The following is a 20359-nucleotide window of genomic DNA, read 5'->3' as shown; positions in this document are numbered from 1 at the left end:
TAGTATACGTAACATGAACTATAGATTTTCACTAAATGTATGTGATATATTTTCGAGAATCAGGGCCCTGTTCTCCTATTGGATATCGTACGTCGGACATCGGACGCGGTGTGAATCCTGCATTACGCATTTCATACACGGAAACATGCACACATGCATATAGAGGAGCGGCGTTTCTCGACTGTCACGCCGCCGTATCCGGCCGCGTTGTTATAAATATTTTCCGTCTCACCCAGCGCGTGGGCGCGTGCATACGGCGTTACCACACGCTGCAGACACGCGTACATACATACACTCGGTTCGCGTCAATTGGACAGCCAGTTAAGCTCAGCCAGACAAACAGTCATTTGCTCCGTCGGTCGGTCGGTCGATCGGTCGGTTGGTTGGTTGGTTGGTTAGTCAGTCAGTCGCGTCGCTGCTGCGAGAATAGTGCGCGGATCTTGTCGTAGTTTTTCGCCGCGGATGCGATCGCCTTATTCGATTCTTCCTCTCACATCTTCGGCGGCTCTTCGTCATCGTCATTGTCACCGGCATCATCATCGTCGCCGTCACTGCGATACCTTGAGCCAAAGTATCTGTGCATCAGTGTGCGAGAGACGTAATGTCGAGCCACGACCCGATGTTGATAGCTACGGACGAGATCGACGGTATATGGCCCTTCCTGCAGAGTGTGAGTCGTCGTCCTTGCCGTTCTTTTGATCCTTTAACCTTTTCCAGCCGGCCGCTGGCGTGATATCGCTTCACTGTCGCTCGGCCAACCGTCAGGTTAATCTTCCTTTATCGCAAATTAATGCCTTCTCTGGTGGTCTGTTTGTAGACGCGTTTCGTGCTCCTTGCAAGTCGGTTGTGTCAACAATTCGAGAGATGTTTTTATATTCACGACGAAATTAAGATTGTACGCTTTTATGTTACAGGACGAATTAGGGTTTTCTTCGTTTCGCGATCGCGTTCCCCAAGTTGGCGATGTTCGTGCATCTTGAGACCTTGAATCCATATTTTTGAAATAACGAAAATCCTTTTTGTTACGATATGGAACACGCGAATGTCCCCAACTTCTCGCTCATTTGAGCTCTGATATCCGAAATGTTATATTCAGGCATGCCGATATATGCTACTAAATATGAAACACGAATACCAATGAGTCTTTATCTGTGGAACCACGGCTAAGTTATATCTTCCGCGCTATTTCCTTCATCCATATTATAATCGGGGTCACGGTTTAAAGAGGCGTGGAAAATCGAGCCATTGCAGCGAGATTTTCCTTATTTAGAAATTTGTCGCTTTTAATACGGTATTCCTTGCAAAACGCAATAACACAATAGTAACGGACGCATATACTTAAAATCTGGCGGGGGAAAACGTGAGAAGAGAGAAGAGCAAGTGCAATTTTACGCAAAATTTTTCTCTGCTAATGTGCAAACTCATTCTTTATGAATTCTTTCTCTCTTTCTTTTCTTTTTGCAATTCAAGTAGAACGGATATATATACAAGTTTCGAGGACACGGAGAAAAAGACACTTGAAAATTTGTCATTTTTCCCACAAAGATAAACATTATTTCATAAAAATAAACCTTGTTTTCCAGAAATAAACTTTGTTCCCCAGAAATGTATTTCATCTCACAGAAACGAACTTTATTTCCCAAAAATAAACTTTATATTTCACAAAAGTAAACCTTGTTTTCCAGAAATTAATTTTATTCCACAGAAATGAACTTTGTTTCCCAGAAATGTGCTTTATTTTGCAGAAACAAACTTTCCCAGAAACGAACTTTATTTCACAGAGATAAGCTTCATATCGCAGAAGTGAATTTTCAAGTACTTTCCCTCACAGTGTCCGAGGTACAAAACAATGCGGTCTTTGAAGATACAGCTGGAATATGGAGAGATACATCTCCCTCGTACAAACAGCGACGAAATAGACCCACGTGAATATTGTGATTTAACGTGGGTGCAACGCGGCGATGCATTCCGGCCACACGTTCTGAATACCTGACCGGCACGCTCCGGTACTTTCAGTTTCAACGGAGTTCTAGTCAGCAACAACCGGCCGCGTGTCGCCGCTTAATTGCTTCTCTCCCTTTCCCTCTCTTCCTGCCTACTTGGCGTATCTGTCTTATCATCGATTACGATGGTTACGGCATGCGAATACGATGTTGCGACTTCAACAACGCAATAAAAAACTCAGGCCGACGATAAGAAGACGCAATACCGCCGGATATGCGACGCCTGCGTCGCGCCGATTGTAATCGGCCGATCGACGTTATTCGCCGGCATGGTGTGTCCTATTTTCGTCGGGGTTTGCCGTCATGCTCGCTCAAGAAACATGCCGTGAAAACGACCGATCGGGTCCTCGCGAGATACGAAAAGCGACGTGGCTCTCTAGGATACGCGCGAATATTTTTGGATTATCACGCGCTGTCCGAAGTAAATATTCCGGGGGCCAGTTTCTCCGCGAAAGCGCGATTAAAGTTTACTCGTGCGACTAAATAAATCATCGACAGGAGCAGAAGGGGCACGAGGACCGAGACGTGTTCGTCGTCTCGCTTCGTTTACTCTCCCGACTACACTCGCCAGAACAATCGCGAGAGACTGCTCTAGTAGATAAGATACACAGCAATTGATGCAACAATATCTTCTCCAGACGCTAAACAATTCCTCTTTCCCCCATTCTTCTGCCCAACTCGATTTTAAATGCCGAGTTTCGAGCGGCAATCAGGATCACTTGTATCCAGGTCATGTTAAGAAACATTTCTCGAGCATAGGAAATCACATAAGTAACAAAAAACTTGTTTCAAAATTATTTCATAAGTTTATATATCCGCAAATCTATTGCAAACTCACTGTAAGCATAAAATTCGTTCAAAATATATTCTGCATCCTAGTAGGTTTAGCATTTTAATCGAGAATGTTACGTTAAAACAAAAACTCGATTTGCTTAATTGCATAGATTTGAACCAATTTTTTCTGCGGCAAAGTTTTATAATATTCCTCTAAAGGGAATAAACTCTTCATTTGAATACATAACAATGAGTTTTTCTAAGTTTTGTAAAAAGTATATTTTGAGACTATTATCGAGAATTATTCTTTGCCGGAAATAATCATTATGTAAAAAAAGGAAAGTAAACTGAGTAATTGCTTTTCTTAACAGTAGAATGGTGCTTTTCTCTATGAAGTATTTTCATTTAAAAATTTTTAAAAATAAAGTTATATATATATATATATATATATATATATATATATATATATATATATATGTGTGTATGTATATAATTGTGATAAATATATTTTGAGACCATCATTGAGAAAATATTCTTTGCCTAAGATAACCATTACTTAAAAGAGTGAAAGTAAACTGAGTAATCGTTTTTCTCAGCAGTAGAATGAATTACTTTTCCCTGTGAAGTATTTAAAAATTATTTAAAAAATTTCTCTCTTTCTCTCTAAGCTTTATAATGAATATATTTTGAGGTTATATTATCGAGAAAATATTCTTTGCCTAAGATAAACATTACTTAGAAAGTAAGTAAACTGAGCTTTTCTCAGCAGTAGAATGATATTTTTCCCTGTGAAACATTTTTACTTAAAAATTATTTTAAAAAATTCTCTAAGCTTTATGATGCGTATATTTTGAGATTATTATCGAGAAAAAATTCTTTGCTTGAGATAATCATTATCTAAAAAAAGAAAGATAGACTAATCACTTTTTTTAGCAGTAGAATGAACTTTTCCCTGTGAAGTATTTTTGTTTAAAAATCGTTAGAAAGATTTTAAAACTTTATAAGTATATCTTGAGACTATTATCGAGAAAATATTCTTTCCATGTGAAGTATTTTTGTTTAAAAATCATTAAAGATAAAATACCTGGTATTTTTCGAAAAAAATTTATATGGTTTTCAACAAGAAGGCTAAAGAAAGTTTCTATAATTTTGGGGGATTTTCTTCAAGTACTTTAAGGGAAAAAGTAAATCGAGAAAGAGCATCTAGCACTAATTACCCTGGTGGTCACTCCAAAGTTGACGAAAATACGTTATCACTCGGACAATTAAAATCGATTTTGATCGATTTCGTGTTTTATCACGGCGTGCGCGCGTTCTCCTGTTACAGATCGACTGGAGAGATCCTTGGCTAGCCGTACTGTTGACTTTTCACATTGCCATCACGATGACTGCGTTAATGACCAGGAATCATGCGAACTTTCAAATCATTCTTTTCCTTGTACTTCGTAAGTTTACTCGTAGTCGTTCACTTTGGCCATTTAACTGAAACTACTTCATGCCAATCTCTGTTTCAGTGCTTCTTGTTTATTTCTCGGAAAGTATTAATGAGGTAGCAGCGACTAATTGGATGTAGGTATCATTTACGGAAAAATGTGTCTCAGAATTTCCTTCTTCACACCGAATTCTTCACACCAGAGTCACATTTAATAAATTCGATTATTTTCACAGGGTCTTCTCCAGACAACAATATTTCGATTCCAAAGGCTTATTTATATCCATCGTCTTCTCCGTACCTATCCTAATGAATTGTATGATTATGGTGGTAAGTGTGTACAAAATTAACGCAGTGCTAAGCCTAATCTCCGAGAGCTAACTCGCGATTGCCATCATATCTCTTCGACTGCATGCGCAATTGATTTTTCAGGCCAGTTGGCTTTATCAGTCCAGTCAATTGATGACGAGCCTAAAGCGAGCCCAGCTGCGGCAGCAAGCGAAAAATCGCCAGTTGGTAGACGGCGAGGCGTCAAACGGCAGGGTCAGTCGGCCAAAACAGGAATGAAACCCGAAGATCTAGTCATACCGCGGACAGAATGCAATAGGAATACGGAGATATTCGTTTATTTAATTTAAGGACAAAGCGCGGACTCTCTATATATTTACACGTTGACTTAAAAAGCTAGATAGGTTTCACCAGAGCGCTGTGTATCGCGTCCGTGTCAAGGTACAGGACAGTGGCGAAGGAGGCGGCAAAAATCAGAGAGAGAAAGAAAGAGAAACAACGTGATATAAACGTAATATATACGCACGAACGCGATACACGTTCCACGGCGTATATTACGTTTTCGACTTCCAACCAGCGACGCCCCTCCTCTCGTCCTGCCGTCGCTTACGAGCCTGCTGTGTGTATACTTCGGCCATCGTCGATTCGATAAACGGCCGTAGTCTCGATTGTGAAATAACGCTTTTAATCAGTTTGACATTTCAAAGGAAGGCGAAGTACGGTAGCACGATATATCGAGACGTATCAAAGTAATAGCACACGCGTCGGAACTGCCTAGTCAAACTGTCCGTTAGGACGGTACCCCTGTCCCGTCGGACATTGTGCCGTGATTACAACGACATCGCGAAGTTGAGCCGGCCGACGCCGGAAAACGAACGTGGAATTAAACGAGAGAGATAATCAACCGCGCGCAGCGAACAATAACTACGCGCGATATTAGCGCGACGGCGAACGCTGTTATATACCTTATATCATCATTTATAATTAAGGAACATTCCGGTAGTTGATTTCAGTTTTTTTTGATATATTGAGATGCTGGTCGTGAATCAAAGTGTTCTTAAATGTCGTAATTAACGTACTTATAATATCGCATAATAATAGCGCAGTTGTGTGTGTATGTGTGTGTGTATGTGTGTGTGTGTGTGTGCGTGCGTCTCTCACTTTCGCCTCGTAACAGCTCTGCTGTAAGGAGTCGGAATATAGCATTACGTAATTAAGGGCCCTAGCGCACGATATAAAACGTTGTGTATGCGTGCATCAGCGTGTGTGTGTGCGTGCATACGTGCGAGCATGAGTAAGCGTGTTGAATGTGCGCGCGGATGACACTCCTCGAAGGAAGTAACAAGCCGTCAGAGTAGACGAGTATTGCGTGCGTTGTTATCGCGTGTCAAGCTTTCCTAAGTTGTATATTGATGTAAATCAAAGCGCATTATCTTGCCGCCTTAATATGTAACGCGCGAGTTAATCCTTTTCCCGCGGAGGATGCGGCAGAGTGTGCAGCGAGATGGAACTTTGTCTCCGCCCCACCCCTTCCCCACTACTGATTATGTATTGCGTGCAACGCGTGGCGTATTTTACATATTTCTAATTCACAACTCTCGAATAGTTAATTGTTAAACGACCCTGAATTATTCATACATTCGAAACGTCATTCGAATTCATCACTTTGATGAGTTGTATAGTTTTCTAACTCTCTGTAACATATTGTACATTTTGCTTCTTCTCTTGTTTTTTCTTTTTTAGATATATGACTCTTGAGTAGACTCTGAGCGTAAGCTCTTCAAGTGTGAAATAAACTATCTTATCGTTTGGTCTCAGGTCTTTTGTACGCGAGTCTTTTCGTTGACATTGCACATATTCGTTATTATTTTCTCCAGTTAATTGTAGTGAATTTTCCGAACAAGTGCCAGGAAACGAGTTAACTTTTATCAGCGGGAAAGGTTTAGCTGTTTTAAGATAATAAAGTATTTGTTCATATAACGCTCGTACGTTTTTCTTGTCCTTGCCTGTTCGCGATGCATATGCTGACTCGGCAAATAATAAATCTCGTTAAGTGTAAACACATATTTATAGATGTTTTTATACGTTTTCTTGCAATCGATATGTCGCAATGCCTCATGAACGTGCAACGTCATTTTCAAATCCGGCAGTATATTGGATTATTCGCGAATATAATCAATATAAACATATGACGCTTGCACTGCAAAATTTATATATCGGACAGACCTAAGCATAAATAATAAGAAATAATATCGTGAATATTAATCTCCTTTTCTCCTAACATCAGTTGGTACGATTGATTTATTTGTTTATAAAACAGATGGAAGCGTAATTTTTTAAGTGAAATGTTTCTGTGTTATATGATGTCTTATGCATAAACATTTCTTAAAATAGATTAGATATACAATTTAAGCGACCGCTTCTCTCGATTACGAAATATGGATATAATTCAATGAGCTGTAAGTTCAGAAACAAAATAAAGACAATTTCAGGAAACAGTTCCAGAAAGATATAGTATAAAGTCGAGTTTTTATATACATGTTATCGCGTATAAAGATTAAGTTATTTTTGCAGTGTTACATGAACATGAAACGGAATCCGTTACCTTTTCAAAAGGTTTGATAAAACTTGTTATGCTACGTAAAAGAAATATTGCGCACAAATGTTGTTTAGATCGTTCGAAAGCGTGAAACTTCTTTAATTTGCGTACTCGCAAGTTGCGTTGTTGTCTCTTTTCATCGAATTATTCAAAGTTAAAATTAAAATACTATTTTTGCTTTAATCATTTGTGAAATTATGGATACATTACATTTGTTAAAAATTTAATAGGAAGTTTAAAATTTCCTCTTTTTAATATACACGGCTCTTACTTTTGAGACGTTTCCCATATAAATACTAAATTGAAAAGTGAGCTGGAAAATTAAATGATCGCTATTTGTCATCTAACTCGATATACACCGTTCTTCATTTAACTTGTGAATATTACCCATACAGCAAGAATGTCCCAAATACATTATAGGGATATCTTGAAGATATCATATATCCCAAATATATCTTTAGGATATCCGTATGATATATTTTGGACACTTCTGCTGTGTGGGTATAATGAAAAATGCAAATAAATATTATAGAAAAAAAAGATATATATTAGCGAAAAACGACAATATTATGATTTTTGCATGCCTGAAAATTATAGCTCATACAGCAAAAACATCTAAAATATATTCCAGAGATGCACGATATATCTGGGACGTCTCTGGGATATATTTTAGATATTTATGCTGTATGGGAAACCTTCAGATATAAAATGATCTTTAAATCATTTTATTATCACTTTTAACTGTAAAGTTACAGTTAAAAGTTACAGTTCGACTTTGCGTGTTTTTTATGACAAAGTAAAAATTCTCTTTCGACCTAATAATAGCCTAATTTGCTAATTACGTAAAAATTAATTAATGGACTTGATTCTGGGTAAGATTTATTTAATGCTGCAAACGCCTCGAAGCGTTATATAAACCAATTTTAGTCGTTCTTTGCGTGCGTCAAAGCGTCTGTAGCTTGAAATAGATTCTATTCTAAATCCATCAGTGTGCAGTGAATTCATTGAACAGAACTGATTTGAATCTCAACTAAGTATGATCCAAGTCTTGAATATGCATGCTTGAACTTTCACGAAGACTTTATCTAAACAAACTTACATAGTTGCATAGCGCATATACATAATGAAATTGATGAATGAATGGAAATCGTGTGTCTAATGTAAAATACATTTTTTTTTTAATACATACATTACAATTGATCGATTTCCTTATACATGACTGTACAAATTTATCTGGCCTTTAACCTGTAAAAATAACGGGTCTAGTAATCTTGGCAGGTCTCCTATCCATTCTTAACCAACTTCATTTAACTCAATCGGCAGATTATTCCAATGGAATTGACCAATCGCATCTATCAATTCTGACTAACGAGAAATGCGATTAAACAATTTCGTTGGAATAACCAGCCGGTGAAATAAACTAAAGTTAGTATAAACGAACATTAAACCCGTTATTTCTTAACCTAACAAATTAGTTCCAAAGTCTCCGCTACGAACCGCCACTGTCCTTAGTGAAGTGTCATAGTACAACTCAACGAGACAGTCAGACACTGTTTTATTTCTAAAGTAAACAGAATAACTTATAATACGTCAATTATAAGGTTACTAAATTAAAAAGAAGGTTTCAGAATAAGTTGTTTCGATGTATTCTGAATATTAATTATGTTATTTCAACGAACTTACTCACTTCTGTCAGCGGCACGACCGGCAAGAAGTATCACAACAAACTTGGTCGTCAGATTTCTCTTGCGAAATAATAGACTTCAGCAGTGCCTGTCGAAAGAGAATAACGACGACTCGACGGACATCAAGCTCCTCAATTCGAATATTTCGTCGGAAGACGCAAGGAAATTCAACGATGGAGGTTATGTGTCGGAACCTGTGCATAAATTCAACGATAACGCCACTTCACTTAGCCGCATTGAGTCAGTTATTTCCCCGTACGCCGACGACTTCATCGACGACAGCGACATAACGTTACCGAAGCCTCTGGACGTGTGCACCGAAGATTTGTCCGACATCGGTCCGCCTCTCACACCTACCTTCTCGTTCGCAAAGTATGCGAACAAGTCGCACACGATCCAGGAGCTGGTGAAACTCGGGGTGGAGTTGTACAAGCTGGAGTCCGAGGAGGGAATGGTGCAGTACATCCTGGGCCTCGACTTCGAGCGCGACGTGAAGCCCTACATCATGTTTCTGCATGACTGCGGTGTGCCAGCTGATCATCTGGGCTATTTCATCACCAAGAACCCTCACATCTTCAAGGAAGACATGGACGACCTTCACACAAGAATAAGGTATTTGAGGGCACACGAATTCTCCATAAATATGATAGGAACCATCATTTGTAAGAATCCCAGATGGCTGCTACATAGTACTAAGGACATCGACGGCAGACTCGGCTACTTCCAGAACAACTTCAAACTTACTGGCCAACAAATTAGGCTCTTTGCAGTCAAAGGGCCAAAAGTGGTAACATACAAAATGTTACACATAATTAATAACACCTTCAGCATCAAAGAAGAAATGGAATTTGATAATATACAGATTAAAAAATTGCTCCTTAAGATGCCTAGATTATGGGTGAAAAGTAAGTATGCACATACAAAACCATTAACTCTAGGACCCTTAAACATTAAAGGACTACATAAACCCTAATTGTTAGTAAATTTTATCCAATGCATATTTACTTGCTCATAATTTTTTAAAAGATTTTCAAAATGTAATTTTTCTTTCTTCCTTGATCAGGATAGAAATTCGACGAAGTCGAGGAACATTTTATTGATATTTTTGCAATAAAGTTGAAAAGTTATAAAAAGGCAAAATGTATTTTTAAAAGCAAACTACAGTTTGCTAAAGTAACAAACATTTTTTTAAATGGTCAAAACATTTTTTTTAAATGGTCATTTTACATATATTTAGCGCACGTTTTAAAAACTTTTTATATATATTTATATATTTTATATGTTTTATGTATATTTTATGTTTATTTAAAACTTATTTATTTATTTAAAATATTTTCTGTTGAAAAATATAGTTGCTCAAAATGATTGTTTTTATAGTCAATGAAGTAAAAACTATGTAGAAACTATATGAAAATGATTTTGTTTGTATATAGAGGTTTAAAAAAATTTTTTCACAAAATAGCAGATTCTATAAGAAAAGATTACGAATTTTTGATGGAAATCAGTCGATTTTCCATTATATAAAGAAGAAGAATTCAATTACAAAGAATTTGCCGCAAGGTGGAAATCAATTGGATCAATAGCTTCTTAAATATTTTCCGGGCTAGCTTTAAGAAAATAGTCTTCAGAGATAAGAGTTTAAAATCACCAATACTTTACGCGTTTTGACAATATTTCACAAATTCTTCTTTAACTTCGTCAATCTTTAAATGCTTTTCCAAAATTGTATAGTCTCTCAGAAAAGAATTTATTATCTTGCGAAAAAAATCTATTTTTTAGGATTTTTACCTTGATGTTCCTTCTCAAGAATGGTTACGTAACGAAAAATTGATCTGATTAAATTTGACCCATATTTAGGGTTCTAGGATTAACACAGTTTTAAAGCTTAAAAAACTATGTCCATCTAAATACTTAAAATTGCATTTTCAGATCGCGAGAGACTGATGCGTACATTCGAGTACGCTCATAACGAGATGAAGCTGTCGCGTGATTTCATCGTGGAAATTCCGCAAATCTTGACTTGCAGAACGACTAGGCTCCGACAGAGGCACATGTTCTTGGTGGAAATGAAAAAAGCGCAGTACGATCCTTCCAAACCATTGTATGTTTCACCAGTAGCCTTAGTTAGCGGTACAGACCTAGACTTTTGTAGACATATCGCGATGACATCCATCGATATATATAATGCGTTCCTAAAAACGTTTTAATCATCAAGGATGTCGGTGTAAATGTAAATAAATACGTTGACAAACACATTACACGCTTGTTGTCCAAATTATTTCTGGCAGTACGACGTTTTTCGTTACCATGAGATTTCGGTTTCCTTCTAGTATATTTTATATTAGGGATAGCTTGAAACCTGATTTTTAAGTCCTCTAAATTCGAAACTTTGTAAGGTCTCGAAACTCTCGGAACTTAAAACTATCAAAACCTGAAATGCTAATTAATAAAAAAGAGGGTAATTGTACATAAAACTGGCTCCTATATAATTACACTTTTCATTAAAAAATCAATCTTTTAATATTTAAAATATAAATATGGTTATTTTTATTGATGGAAAACAATTTTATCGACATTTTAATACACAATTATCAAAAGAACTTTTTTATCAGGAACTAAAAAGTCAACAAAATGTTTTTTTAAATCTTTAATATAGGAACTAGAAATTCAACAAAATTTTTCAGAAAATCAAGTTTTAAATATTTGTTAAACATAACTAGATAAAAAATATTAATTAAATATAATTAGGTAGAATATTAAACATATGGAAACTATATAAAAATAATTATTTAAAAAAAAAAAAACTAAAATGACGTAAAATTTTGAATTCTTAACAGTTTTTATCTGTTATTATCACTGAACTACTTAAAACATTTAGTCAAGGTTTTTGTTTAAAAACATTAATTCTTTTGAGATCTAGTCCAGTTAGTCTAGTCTGTTAGTGTGCTATTTTTTCCACATGCTGCAGTGTGTTTGCATTCCAAAACTGACATCTCTCTGACGTCTCAGGTTTCAAGAGTTTCGAATCATAAAAATAGCGCGAAGTTTCGAGTCCTTGAAACCTTTCAAATTTTCGAGGAGTTTCGAGGTTTCGAGTTATCCTATCTTTGTTTTATATTATTGTGAGTTATACAATGACTGTGCGTATTCGGCAGAGAAAGTTGTTTTGCTGCTGTTGTAAAATTCGTAAATTTGATTGGGATATACTCTTAATTTTAGGATCTAAGAGCATATACCAATCAGATTCACGAAGTTACAAAACAACTTTCTCTGTTGAATGCAGCTAATATGTGTTTTTAACCCTCCATTGCTTTCGTCTGACTGATGTAATCTCATATGAGCGCCGCGTCTGTATGTATGTCACGTGTGTAGCGTGATGTTGACACGTGTGTAGTACATGTTGCTATTCGAACGTTTTACGTGTAATAAATACATAATAAATTTTTATATATAAATAAATTTTAAATGAAATTTTATTTATTATTGCATCAACACAGTCTTGTACAAATAAGAAAATTCGGTTAAAATGTTAAAAAATTCAGCTGTTTAATTTGCCAGAGTAAAGTCAAAGCAACAGCAACGCTGTTTGGCAACAGCGCGATTCGCGTTGTACGTATTGTTCTCACTATGAACGTAGCGCATATGTCTGTCGCGTACTGACACTTTCAAAATGTTTATTAGCAAAAATTATAATAACGGAATCGAGAAAACGATACAAATATATAATCTAGGGAGTTATAAATGAAAAATCAGGAAGTTTCAGACTCAAATTTTATGTCATATTTATGTAATAAGATGTAGAAGATAAAATCTTCCCTTAGACAAACGCAATGAAGAGTTAACAAATAAAACGACGGAAAATATGCTCAGCAAACGTTATAATATAGTTTGTTTTTTTTTTCTTTAGGACTATCGCAAACAAAACAACATAGCTGTATATGCATAGCATAAAACTATCTTAACCAATGAATATCTAGGAAAAAGTTGTCACATTGATTTGCGGAGCATACTCATTGGTCGAGACAATCTTATACTATGCACATGCTATGGCATTTTGTGTGTAATGGTCCTTACACCACAAAAGAAAAAGAGTATTGCATCATTCGCATTGCATGTATAGCGCCAAATACGCCTATTTATCGAGCCCTGTGAATTTACTCATATTTATATTAATATTTTGCGGGATTCTTAGACGGATCGGAAAATCAGATGAGATTATTAACGGCCGTATTTAGCACTAAACGTGCGGTGAGAATTCGTAGCGAAAATATCGGCCCCCGATAGAAAAGTCGATGCTCCTTGAGCATAATGTTCATTAATACTTCTTGTAATTTTTTTTTTAATTATTCGCCTAAATGTCGCATCAACTACTAATGCCAAACCCGACCCGCTCTCAGCGGTTCGCTCTCTTCGCTATGAAAAACCAGACAGATTTTTTAAAAATTTGTCAAATACGTTTGAAAGTTTGAAAATCGCTGAGAAGGGGGAAGCAGTGCCGATCGGGATTGACCGCAATCGATGTCAACCGGGTCCCGAATCTTAATTGTATTTTCCTAATTCTATCTTCTTCTGTATTGCACGCACTGAATGATACAACAGCGAGTCTATCAGACCCGCCACGGTGAACACGCCGCCGATGATCGCGCAGGTGTTCGTCGCAAAGTGTCCGAATGACTTCGCCTTCTCCGTGTACTTCACCATGAGCGGGCTCAGCTCGTAGCTGAAGAATATGCCAGGCATGCCGGAATCGCTCATGTACAGTGGCATCCGCTTCGAGTGTCGCGTCACAGAGAACTGATTCGTTAGCAGGGTCGAGCCGTCCGCGCGGACATACGTCGTTGGCACAATTTTGATGTAGTGATAAAACATCATAGCACCTGGAAAAGGAAACAATTTGTATCAGTTGTAAGGCTCTTTGACCTCAATCAGGGTACATCGTTGCCTCTAAAATATGACTCGACAAATTCAGGAAAATTCTCGAGGAATTCACAGAAGATAATAAACAGATAAAATAGAATATTTTATAAAAAATAATTTATATTTATGTTAAAATAATTATAAATCAAAGGCTACTACTTAATGTAACAGAAAAATAGTTTTTGTTTTTTCTGGAAAATTATACAAAAGTAAACTATATATATCTAACTTTAGAAAAGTCTTTAAAATGTAAAATTCCAAATTGCATTCTATGAAAGACATCACACTTCTGATTGCCATATTCTCTTCTTAAATTCTACAGATGTATTTCATTAAAAAGAAAGTTCATATTCTTATCTATATTTGATACACAATACAAACAACCCGCCGCAGTGTTCCGATATTGGAGAGGCTGCACGCGCATGCGTTCCCAAATTTATTAAAGCGGAATTTCTGCCTTATAAACATATATATTATATTTACATTTTTTTTTAAATTTTGCAATAATATAATAAAGCCCAGCAACGATATCTCGTATTGCTTGCTTAGATACTATTCTGATGTGCATGCCGCGCATACTTTTTCAATGCCGGAATACTGATCCGCTGTACCGACGTGTGACGTCACGTTCAACGGAAATAGCAGACGGCGCGACCGTCTTCTCTTATAGCAAAACCATCATGGCGATTTTGTAGTAATGTACGAGTGCGACGCGTTGATAATTTCCGGCAATCGTGCAGAGGCACTATAAATTTCCTACATTGATAAGCAAGAACGCGACCGATCGATCGATCGTGGCCACGGCAAGATTACGTAAAGCACGCTTTTACAGTGAGTACACATGTAGTTAACAACCTCAAATACGCGCACGCCGCATGAGCTACGGAAAATTCGGAGTAAGTACTCTTAAGTGACTGTACGTGAAGTTTAGAGATATTTTTTGCTCATTATATGAGATTAGAGTCTCCGCAAAATGCCCGCCATACCAACGGGAGCCTATGGCCAAGGACCTTCGTGTTTTGATAGAATGAAATTGGGCTTTGCAATTGGATTCCTCGTCGGGGTAAGCTCTGGCGCACTCTTTGGCGGATTTTCTTCCTTTAGGTATGAGAACAATCACTACTACAAAGATATCCAACGTCTCAGAGCATTTAAATTTACAAGATGATATGTTTACCAGATATGGACTAAGAGGAAAAGAGTTGTACACCAATGTAGGTAAAATGATGCTTCAAGGTGGTGGAACATTTGGTACGTTTATGGCCATTGGAACAGGAATAAGATGCTAATGTGTATATATATGTATGTATGTATGTATGTATATGTATGGATGAATGAAGTAAATCTTAGTGTACCTACAATTTATCATTGTTTGCAATAGTTATACTAAGCTTGCAACTGTTACGGAATACTGAATTCTTAATAAAATATCTAAGAACATACCTTCTGCAGCAACCACAGTGGTATCATCCATAGGATTTGTCTTTCCTGGGATGTTGAGTCCAAAGCTCAAATGTCTAATTTTATGCGTCATATTGAAGTGATTCGACGTGTAAGGTTGAACGTCATGCACTGTGCATCGAGAAGATGAATTCATGAGACAATTGATGGATATCTTGAAGAAGAGGTTTATTCCATCAGCTTACCATGCACATGATTGACAGAATAGCTGTCGCCCGGCGCGATGTGGAAACTACCACCGACCCTGTTCACTTCCATATAACCATAGATCTGGCAGCCTTGCGTGAAGGCATGCTTGAACTTGTCCGCGGACTTGTCGTTTTGACATTGTTTGATCTGAGCCATGTCTGGCATGGCCCACTTTTTCAGTCTGTAGGCCTCTCGTACCTCCTCACAAGTATTACAACACCTGTGCAGTAAAGTTGAATTTTGTATATGCCTGTGTATACTCGATGGCATTCGTTCTCAACGTGTAGTCGAATTTCCACTCACTTTAACATCTCGGTAGCCGCTCCGTAGCAATCCCCACAGGCCTCTGTGGTAGAGCTGACCTGTGTTTCCTGGTAAAAATATTTGGTCCAATATTAACCAATTTACAAATAAAGATTCAATGAGAATATACCTATGAAAATCCTCAACTACCTCGTTTGTAGATTTCATGAGAGCTTTTGTCTTTGTGATATCTGCAACAAACAATCTTATGTCGGAAAGTTCCTCCCATTCATTCATATTTGTAGTGTAGTTTTATATTGCTTGACTTATATTACTGAACTATATCATACATACTTGTTCTTTGTGGATCCTCTATGGGTTTACCATTCAAATCTAACCGTCTCTTGAAGATATTGTGTTCTATCTGCAGATGCTGTACACCGGTTGTGTCCATTGCATCTATCGATAACACTGTAAAAATACAAAGGCTACATTACTTTTTCTGCATACAATATATCAAGCACAATCTGTACTTACAATCACAAGATATAGTTGGCACTATTATGTCCAAGTTAATTCTTAGCTTAGAGCCCCTAGACGTATCTACAAATAATTCCTCGCTCATAGTTGGCGTGAGATAGTAATTTATCTCTGACATAAATAATATGCCCATGATGATAGTACTAATGATTGTAACTGAAAAATCATTATTTTGTTATTGATTGCACTAACATATGTGTGCATATGAAGATGATTATTATCAATCAGTGAGTTTTATCAGTAAAGAGGTGTGAATAAAGATACATTCTGTTTACTATGGTGCAAATGTAAATAATGGGTCCTATCAACTGTCGAAAAATACAGTGAGTAGTGAACACACGGCTACATCACAGATGTCGACGCAAACGAACGCACGTCACGGCGATTTAAACTCAAAACATCATGATATAAACACTAATATAAGAGAATCTGAAACTCAATCGGAGATTAATTACTTGCCGACTTAGTTTTGCACTGTAACTGAATATCGCTTAATCTAACAGAACGCAAATATCCTCGCCTTCCCCACGTTCGGCCCTCGTGGAAGTCGAACCTGAATTTTCGCCGGGACGGTCATTGACGCGGAAATTCAACGGAACCGACAGGTAACGCTCTAGACGACGATTCTGATTGTGTTTACCGATAGCACCGCTGAAGGTCCTCACGAGAATATCGGCTTCCTCGCGCACCTTCGGATGCACGTCCAGCTGCCGTAGTATTTGCATTTTCTCGCTTGCTTGTCGACGACGGAGAAGAGAGCACGCGACACGATGCTGGAGACACTGTCAAGACGGGCTGACGTTTCCCGCAACCATCGACAAGATATGGTTTAAGAACCGGTGTATTGCGCAATTGATAGGTTTACCGCACGCTACGTCATCTTGACAGACTCACGGCGTAAACCAGAAGCTGCAGTCTGAATCAGCGTGAATGATAATAGTAGTTTCACGAAGCTACGTGCAGGGCTGCGTTCCAAAACACTACTCGACGGGTAAAGTAGCATTTAATTGACCAATTAGAACAAAGATCATTAAGATTTCTTTATCATGATGACGGTTAATTGAATGTTACTCTTCTCGCTGAGTAGGATTTTGGAACGCAGCTCAGAGGGAAAAAGAAAAGGAGTCATAAGTCGCTTTTGCCGAGCTGTACGCGAAGCATATTCTATGCTAAGTACACGAATGATAGATAAAGGCGAATAATCATCTGTCTTTGTCTAATCCTGACATTCGTGTACTTAGTACAGAACAGAACCAAGAAATCATGGACATTGGCTACGTAGTTCATGTGCATGGTTTACAGAAAGCGCCTTGCATACGGCTCGGCTAATGACCTTAGAAGTAAAGTCTATTGTACATACATGAAGCAACATTGCTGCATACGTACAGCATAAGATCATATGGACCAATGAACATCGAGTATTATCTAATTACTCAGTCACAAGTTAAAATATTAATTAATAGTTAAAAAAATTTGAATGTAAATTTTATAAAATTTAAACTGTCTCATATGTAAATTTTTTAATGTAACTAGAACAATAAAAACAATAAAAAATATAAAATAAAAATCAAATAAAAATCAAATTAAATTAAAATATAATTTAATTAATTAATAATTATAGGGAGAGACAGAAAGAGACGGGGAGAGATGGAGAGAAACAGGGAAAGATAGGAAGAGACAGGGAGAGACGGGGAAAGACAGGGAGAGACAGGGAAAGACAGGGAGAGACAAGGAGAGACAGGGAGAGACAGGGAGAGACATATCTCTTCTGTATTTTTTTTTTTCGTGATTTAACAAACGTGATGACAGCTATTTGCCTGGTAATTTTACAAGCGCAAATGACATAAAACAAACCACAGCCCATATGAAGTGAGCTAAGCGAGAGAACCAATCAGCATCGCGGAAAAGCGGCAATAATTAAATTTCTTACATGCCTTTTTTTAAAGAGGATTTTTCCAAGCTTGAACTCCGTTGAATTGAAATCTTTAATAGAGGTTTTATTTTTTCTAACAGAATAATAAATCTAATAGATTAGAATAATCCATTAGAATAGATCTAATAGCCCTCTAATAGCATTTTAATATCTAACAGATAAGAAAAAGGACAAGGGTCACGTCAAATCGTTACTCAATAAACATCAATTAAAACTAACGTTATATCAATATTATAATTCTACACTTAACTTCTACACTCTGGTAAAAAAAAGTTTATCGAGAATGATAGAATAAAATAATCATTTTCTATCGTTTTCTATAAACTTTTTTTACCAGGGCACTGCAATAACACATGCTATATGTAGCAGTTACATTATCAAGTGTAAAATTATAAACATTTACATTAAATTAAGTAACATCACACTGATGTAATGTTAGCTGATGTTTACTAGGCAGTGCATATTAATGTAATGTAGTACTGAAGGTGAAGAACATGAACAGGGATACCGGATTAAAAACAATTCGTGCTTCTGATTCGTAACAAATGTTCGATAAACTTTTATTCCACATGGTGTATTACGTTGCACCTCGGGATATATGTCTCGATTTAACATACAGATGTATTTGGTTTGTCGTCATCTACATGTATGTGTGTTTCTGCGCGCGTGTGTGTCGTGTTGTGTCGTGTGATGACTGTCTCTCTGTCGGACGTTAGAAAACGCGTTTATTAATTTTGCCTTACGTAAAACCCGAATGTAAGACGAGTCTGTCTCGACATAGTAGGTCTTCGCACCAACCCGATTATAAGGCTTGTGCTATTAAGGCACTCTATGCCAGGAATATACTTAGTGCGTGCACGAGCAACGAAACGAAATACGGGACAGAATGTGTACGAAACGAGACTCTGACGTAATAGACAATCAGAAAACTAAAAAAACCATCTTATGTGTTATACGCAGCTTTTAGGTCTCGCGTTAACGTCGACGTAAATTAGAAGTACGCTAAAATTAATTGGACGGCGGTCTAACACTCTTACATCAATCGACCCGTTGCTAACAATCTACAATCGTTGTAAAGATTGGCAGTAAAACACGCAGCATGCGACGTGATTTTCGTTGTCATTAACCTCTTAGCTACGGCAGGACTTTCCGCGGAGCTGTATCTCTGTACGACAAAGTTCAACGCGGATTGTGCAAAAACAATGCAACACTGCGATTTGTGTCTGGTAATGCTTTTCACTACGCAAGTATATTAGAATACAGTTTTAGGTGAATAAATTATAATTTATTAGAAATAAGAATGAGCCACTATAGTGGCGTACCGTTCAGAAAGATGATATACGCGAAAGCCACTATAGTGGCGTACAGTATCTAAGAGGTTAAAACAAAAAGAGGGAACAACCGTCGCGTTCGACGCAACGGAGCGCTTAAGAGGCCAATATAATGCTTTGAAAAAGAGTATATTTTTGGAGATTAATTTTGCGAAAATAGATCAACCGAAATGTTTTGAAACATTATATATTAATTAAGTAACTATTAAACTTTATATTACTATTTTTATTATTTAGAAAAATCTATAAGTAAATATACAGCATGTGCAGCCGAACTCACGTTTGCAGAAAATATTGCTGCGGAAAAAATAGCTCTCGTTCTAATGACTTGAGATAAAAAACCGAAAAGTTTCTTAAATAGTTTGTAGTTGGAGGTCCCTTAATGACGAATCCTGGTGAATCTGATCAGTGTACACTTTTAGAAGAAGCACTTGGCTAGACTCAAGAGCTAATTTAATCGAATGCAGTCGCTTGCTAAGCGCTTTATTACGCCGAATGCAGCGATCATTCCCCGTCTTTGGACAGGCGTCCTGTCATTCTCGCTGCCATTCCGATCCGGACGATCAGCCGAGATATAGCTCAGTGCTCCGTATATTATAGCTTAACATTAATACACGGAGACTCGATGAGATTTCACAGAGAACGGGTCGTTTATAAACCTAGAACGAACTAACGTAAACGCTATCTTGTACTTAACTACATATAAACGGCAATGAGATTCTCGATTGGCCCTTTTGGGCGCGATGAAATTGGTAATCCTCGCGGCACGAAGTGTAACGTTCTTTGTACTCTAATTACACGTGCCTCGCATCTTTTTTTTTTCCTTTTTTAACTACACGCCTCGCGTAATGTAATTTTGGCCGACTTTCGGCGCAAAGATATCGACGAAATATATATATATATATATATATATATATATATATATATATATATATATATATATATATATATATATATATCTCTC

At 37.2% G+C, this 20359-nt stretch overlaps 4 protein-coding genes across 6 annotated transcripts; 3 read left to right on the top strand and 1 right to left on the bottom strand.

Moving 5' to 3' along the window:
• The first annotated feature begins 169 nt into the window (after positions 1 to 169).
• LOC116842168 (transmembrane protein 18) lies at positions 170 to 6477 on the top strand. Its single transcript, XM_032810965.1, has 5 exons — positions 170 to 670; positions 4105 to 4222; positions 4292 to 4346; positions 4446 to 4539; positions 4642 to 6477. The coding sequence occupies exons 1-5, from the start codon at positions 602 to 604 to the stop codon at positions 4774 to 4776; spliced, it is 471 nt and encodes a 156-aa protein (XP_032666856.1). The 5' UTR covers positions 170 to 601; the 3' UTR covers positions 4777 to 6477.
• Positions 6478 to 8758: 2281 nt separating this feature from the next.
• On the top strand, positions 8759 to 11039 carry LOC116842166 (transcription termination factor 3, mitochondrial). Its single transcript, XM_032810962.1, has 2 exons — positions 8759 to 9686; positions 10711 to 11039. The coding sequence occupies exons 1-2, from the start codon at positions 8759 to 8761 to the stop codon at positions 10986 to 10988; spliced, it is 1206 nt and encodes a 401-aa protein (XP_032666853.1). The 3' UTR covers positions 10989 to 11039.
• A 1199-nt stretch (positions 11040 to 12238) lies between these two features.
• On the bottom strand, positions 12239 to 17043 carry LOC116842167 (endoplasmic reticulum-Golgi intermediate compartment protein 3). 2 transcript variants are annotated; one of them, XM_032810963.1, is made up of 8 exons: positions 16772 to 17043; positions 16129 to 16287; positions 15946 to 16062; positions 15802 to 15842; positions 15652 to 15719; positions 15345 to 15568; positions 15142 to 15270; positions 12239 to 13658 (listed from the first exon to the last, which is right to left on the bottom strand). In XM_032810963.1, exons 1-8 carry the CDS (start codon positions 16854 to 16856, stop codon positions 13321 to 13323), a joined length of 1161 nt encoding a protein of 386 aa, XP_032666854.1. In that variant the 5' UTR covers positions 16857 to 17043; the 3' UTR covers positions 12239 to 13320. The 2 variants fall into 2 exon arrangements, with proteins under 2 accessions (XP_032666854.1, XP_032666855.1); XM_032810964.1 differs by lacking the exon at positions 16772 to 17043 and adding an exon at positions 16591 to 16761.
• On the top strand, positions 14355 to 15140 carry LOC116842169 (reactive oxygen species modulator 1). Of its 2 annotated transcripts, none has more exons than XM_032810967.1 (3): positions 14355 to 14529; positions 14660 to 14802; positions 14879 to 15140. In XM_032810967.1, exons 2-3 carry the CDS (start codon positions 14672 to 14674, stop codon positions 14985 to 14987), a joined length of 240 nt encoding a protein of 79 aa, XP_032666858.1. In that variant the 5' UTR covers positions 14355 to 14529; positions 14660 to 14671; the 3' UTR covers positions 14988 to 15140. The 2 variants fall into 2 exon arrangements, with proteins under 2 accessions (XP_032666858.1, XP_032666857.1); XM_032810966.1 differs by having other exon boundaries at positions 14358 to 14529; positions 14655 to 14802.
• Positions 17044 to 20359: the final 3316 nt, after the last annotated feature.

This window comes from Odontomachus brunneus, unplaced genomic scaffold, assembly GCF_010583005.1.
Source record: "Odontomachus brunneus isolate Ranch 3 - 2012 unplaced genomic scaffold, Obru_v1 Obru_scaffold_022, whole genome shotgun sequence".
NCBI lineage: Eukaryota > Metazoa > Arthropoda > Insecta > Hymenoptera > Formicidae > Odontomachus > Odontomachus brunneus.
The sequence above is the reverse complement of the archived record's forward strand: the minus strand, read 5'-3'. Positions and strand labels throughout refer to the sequence as shown.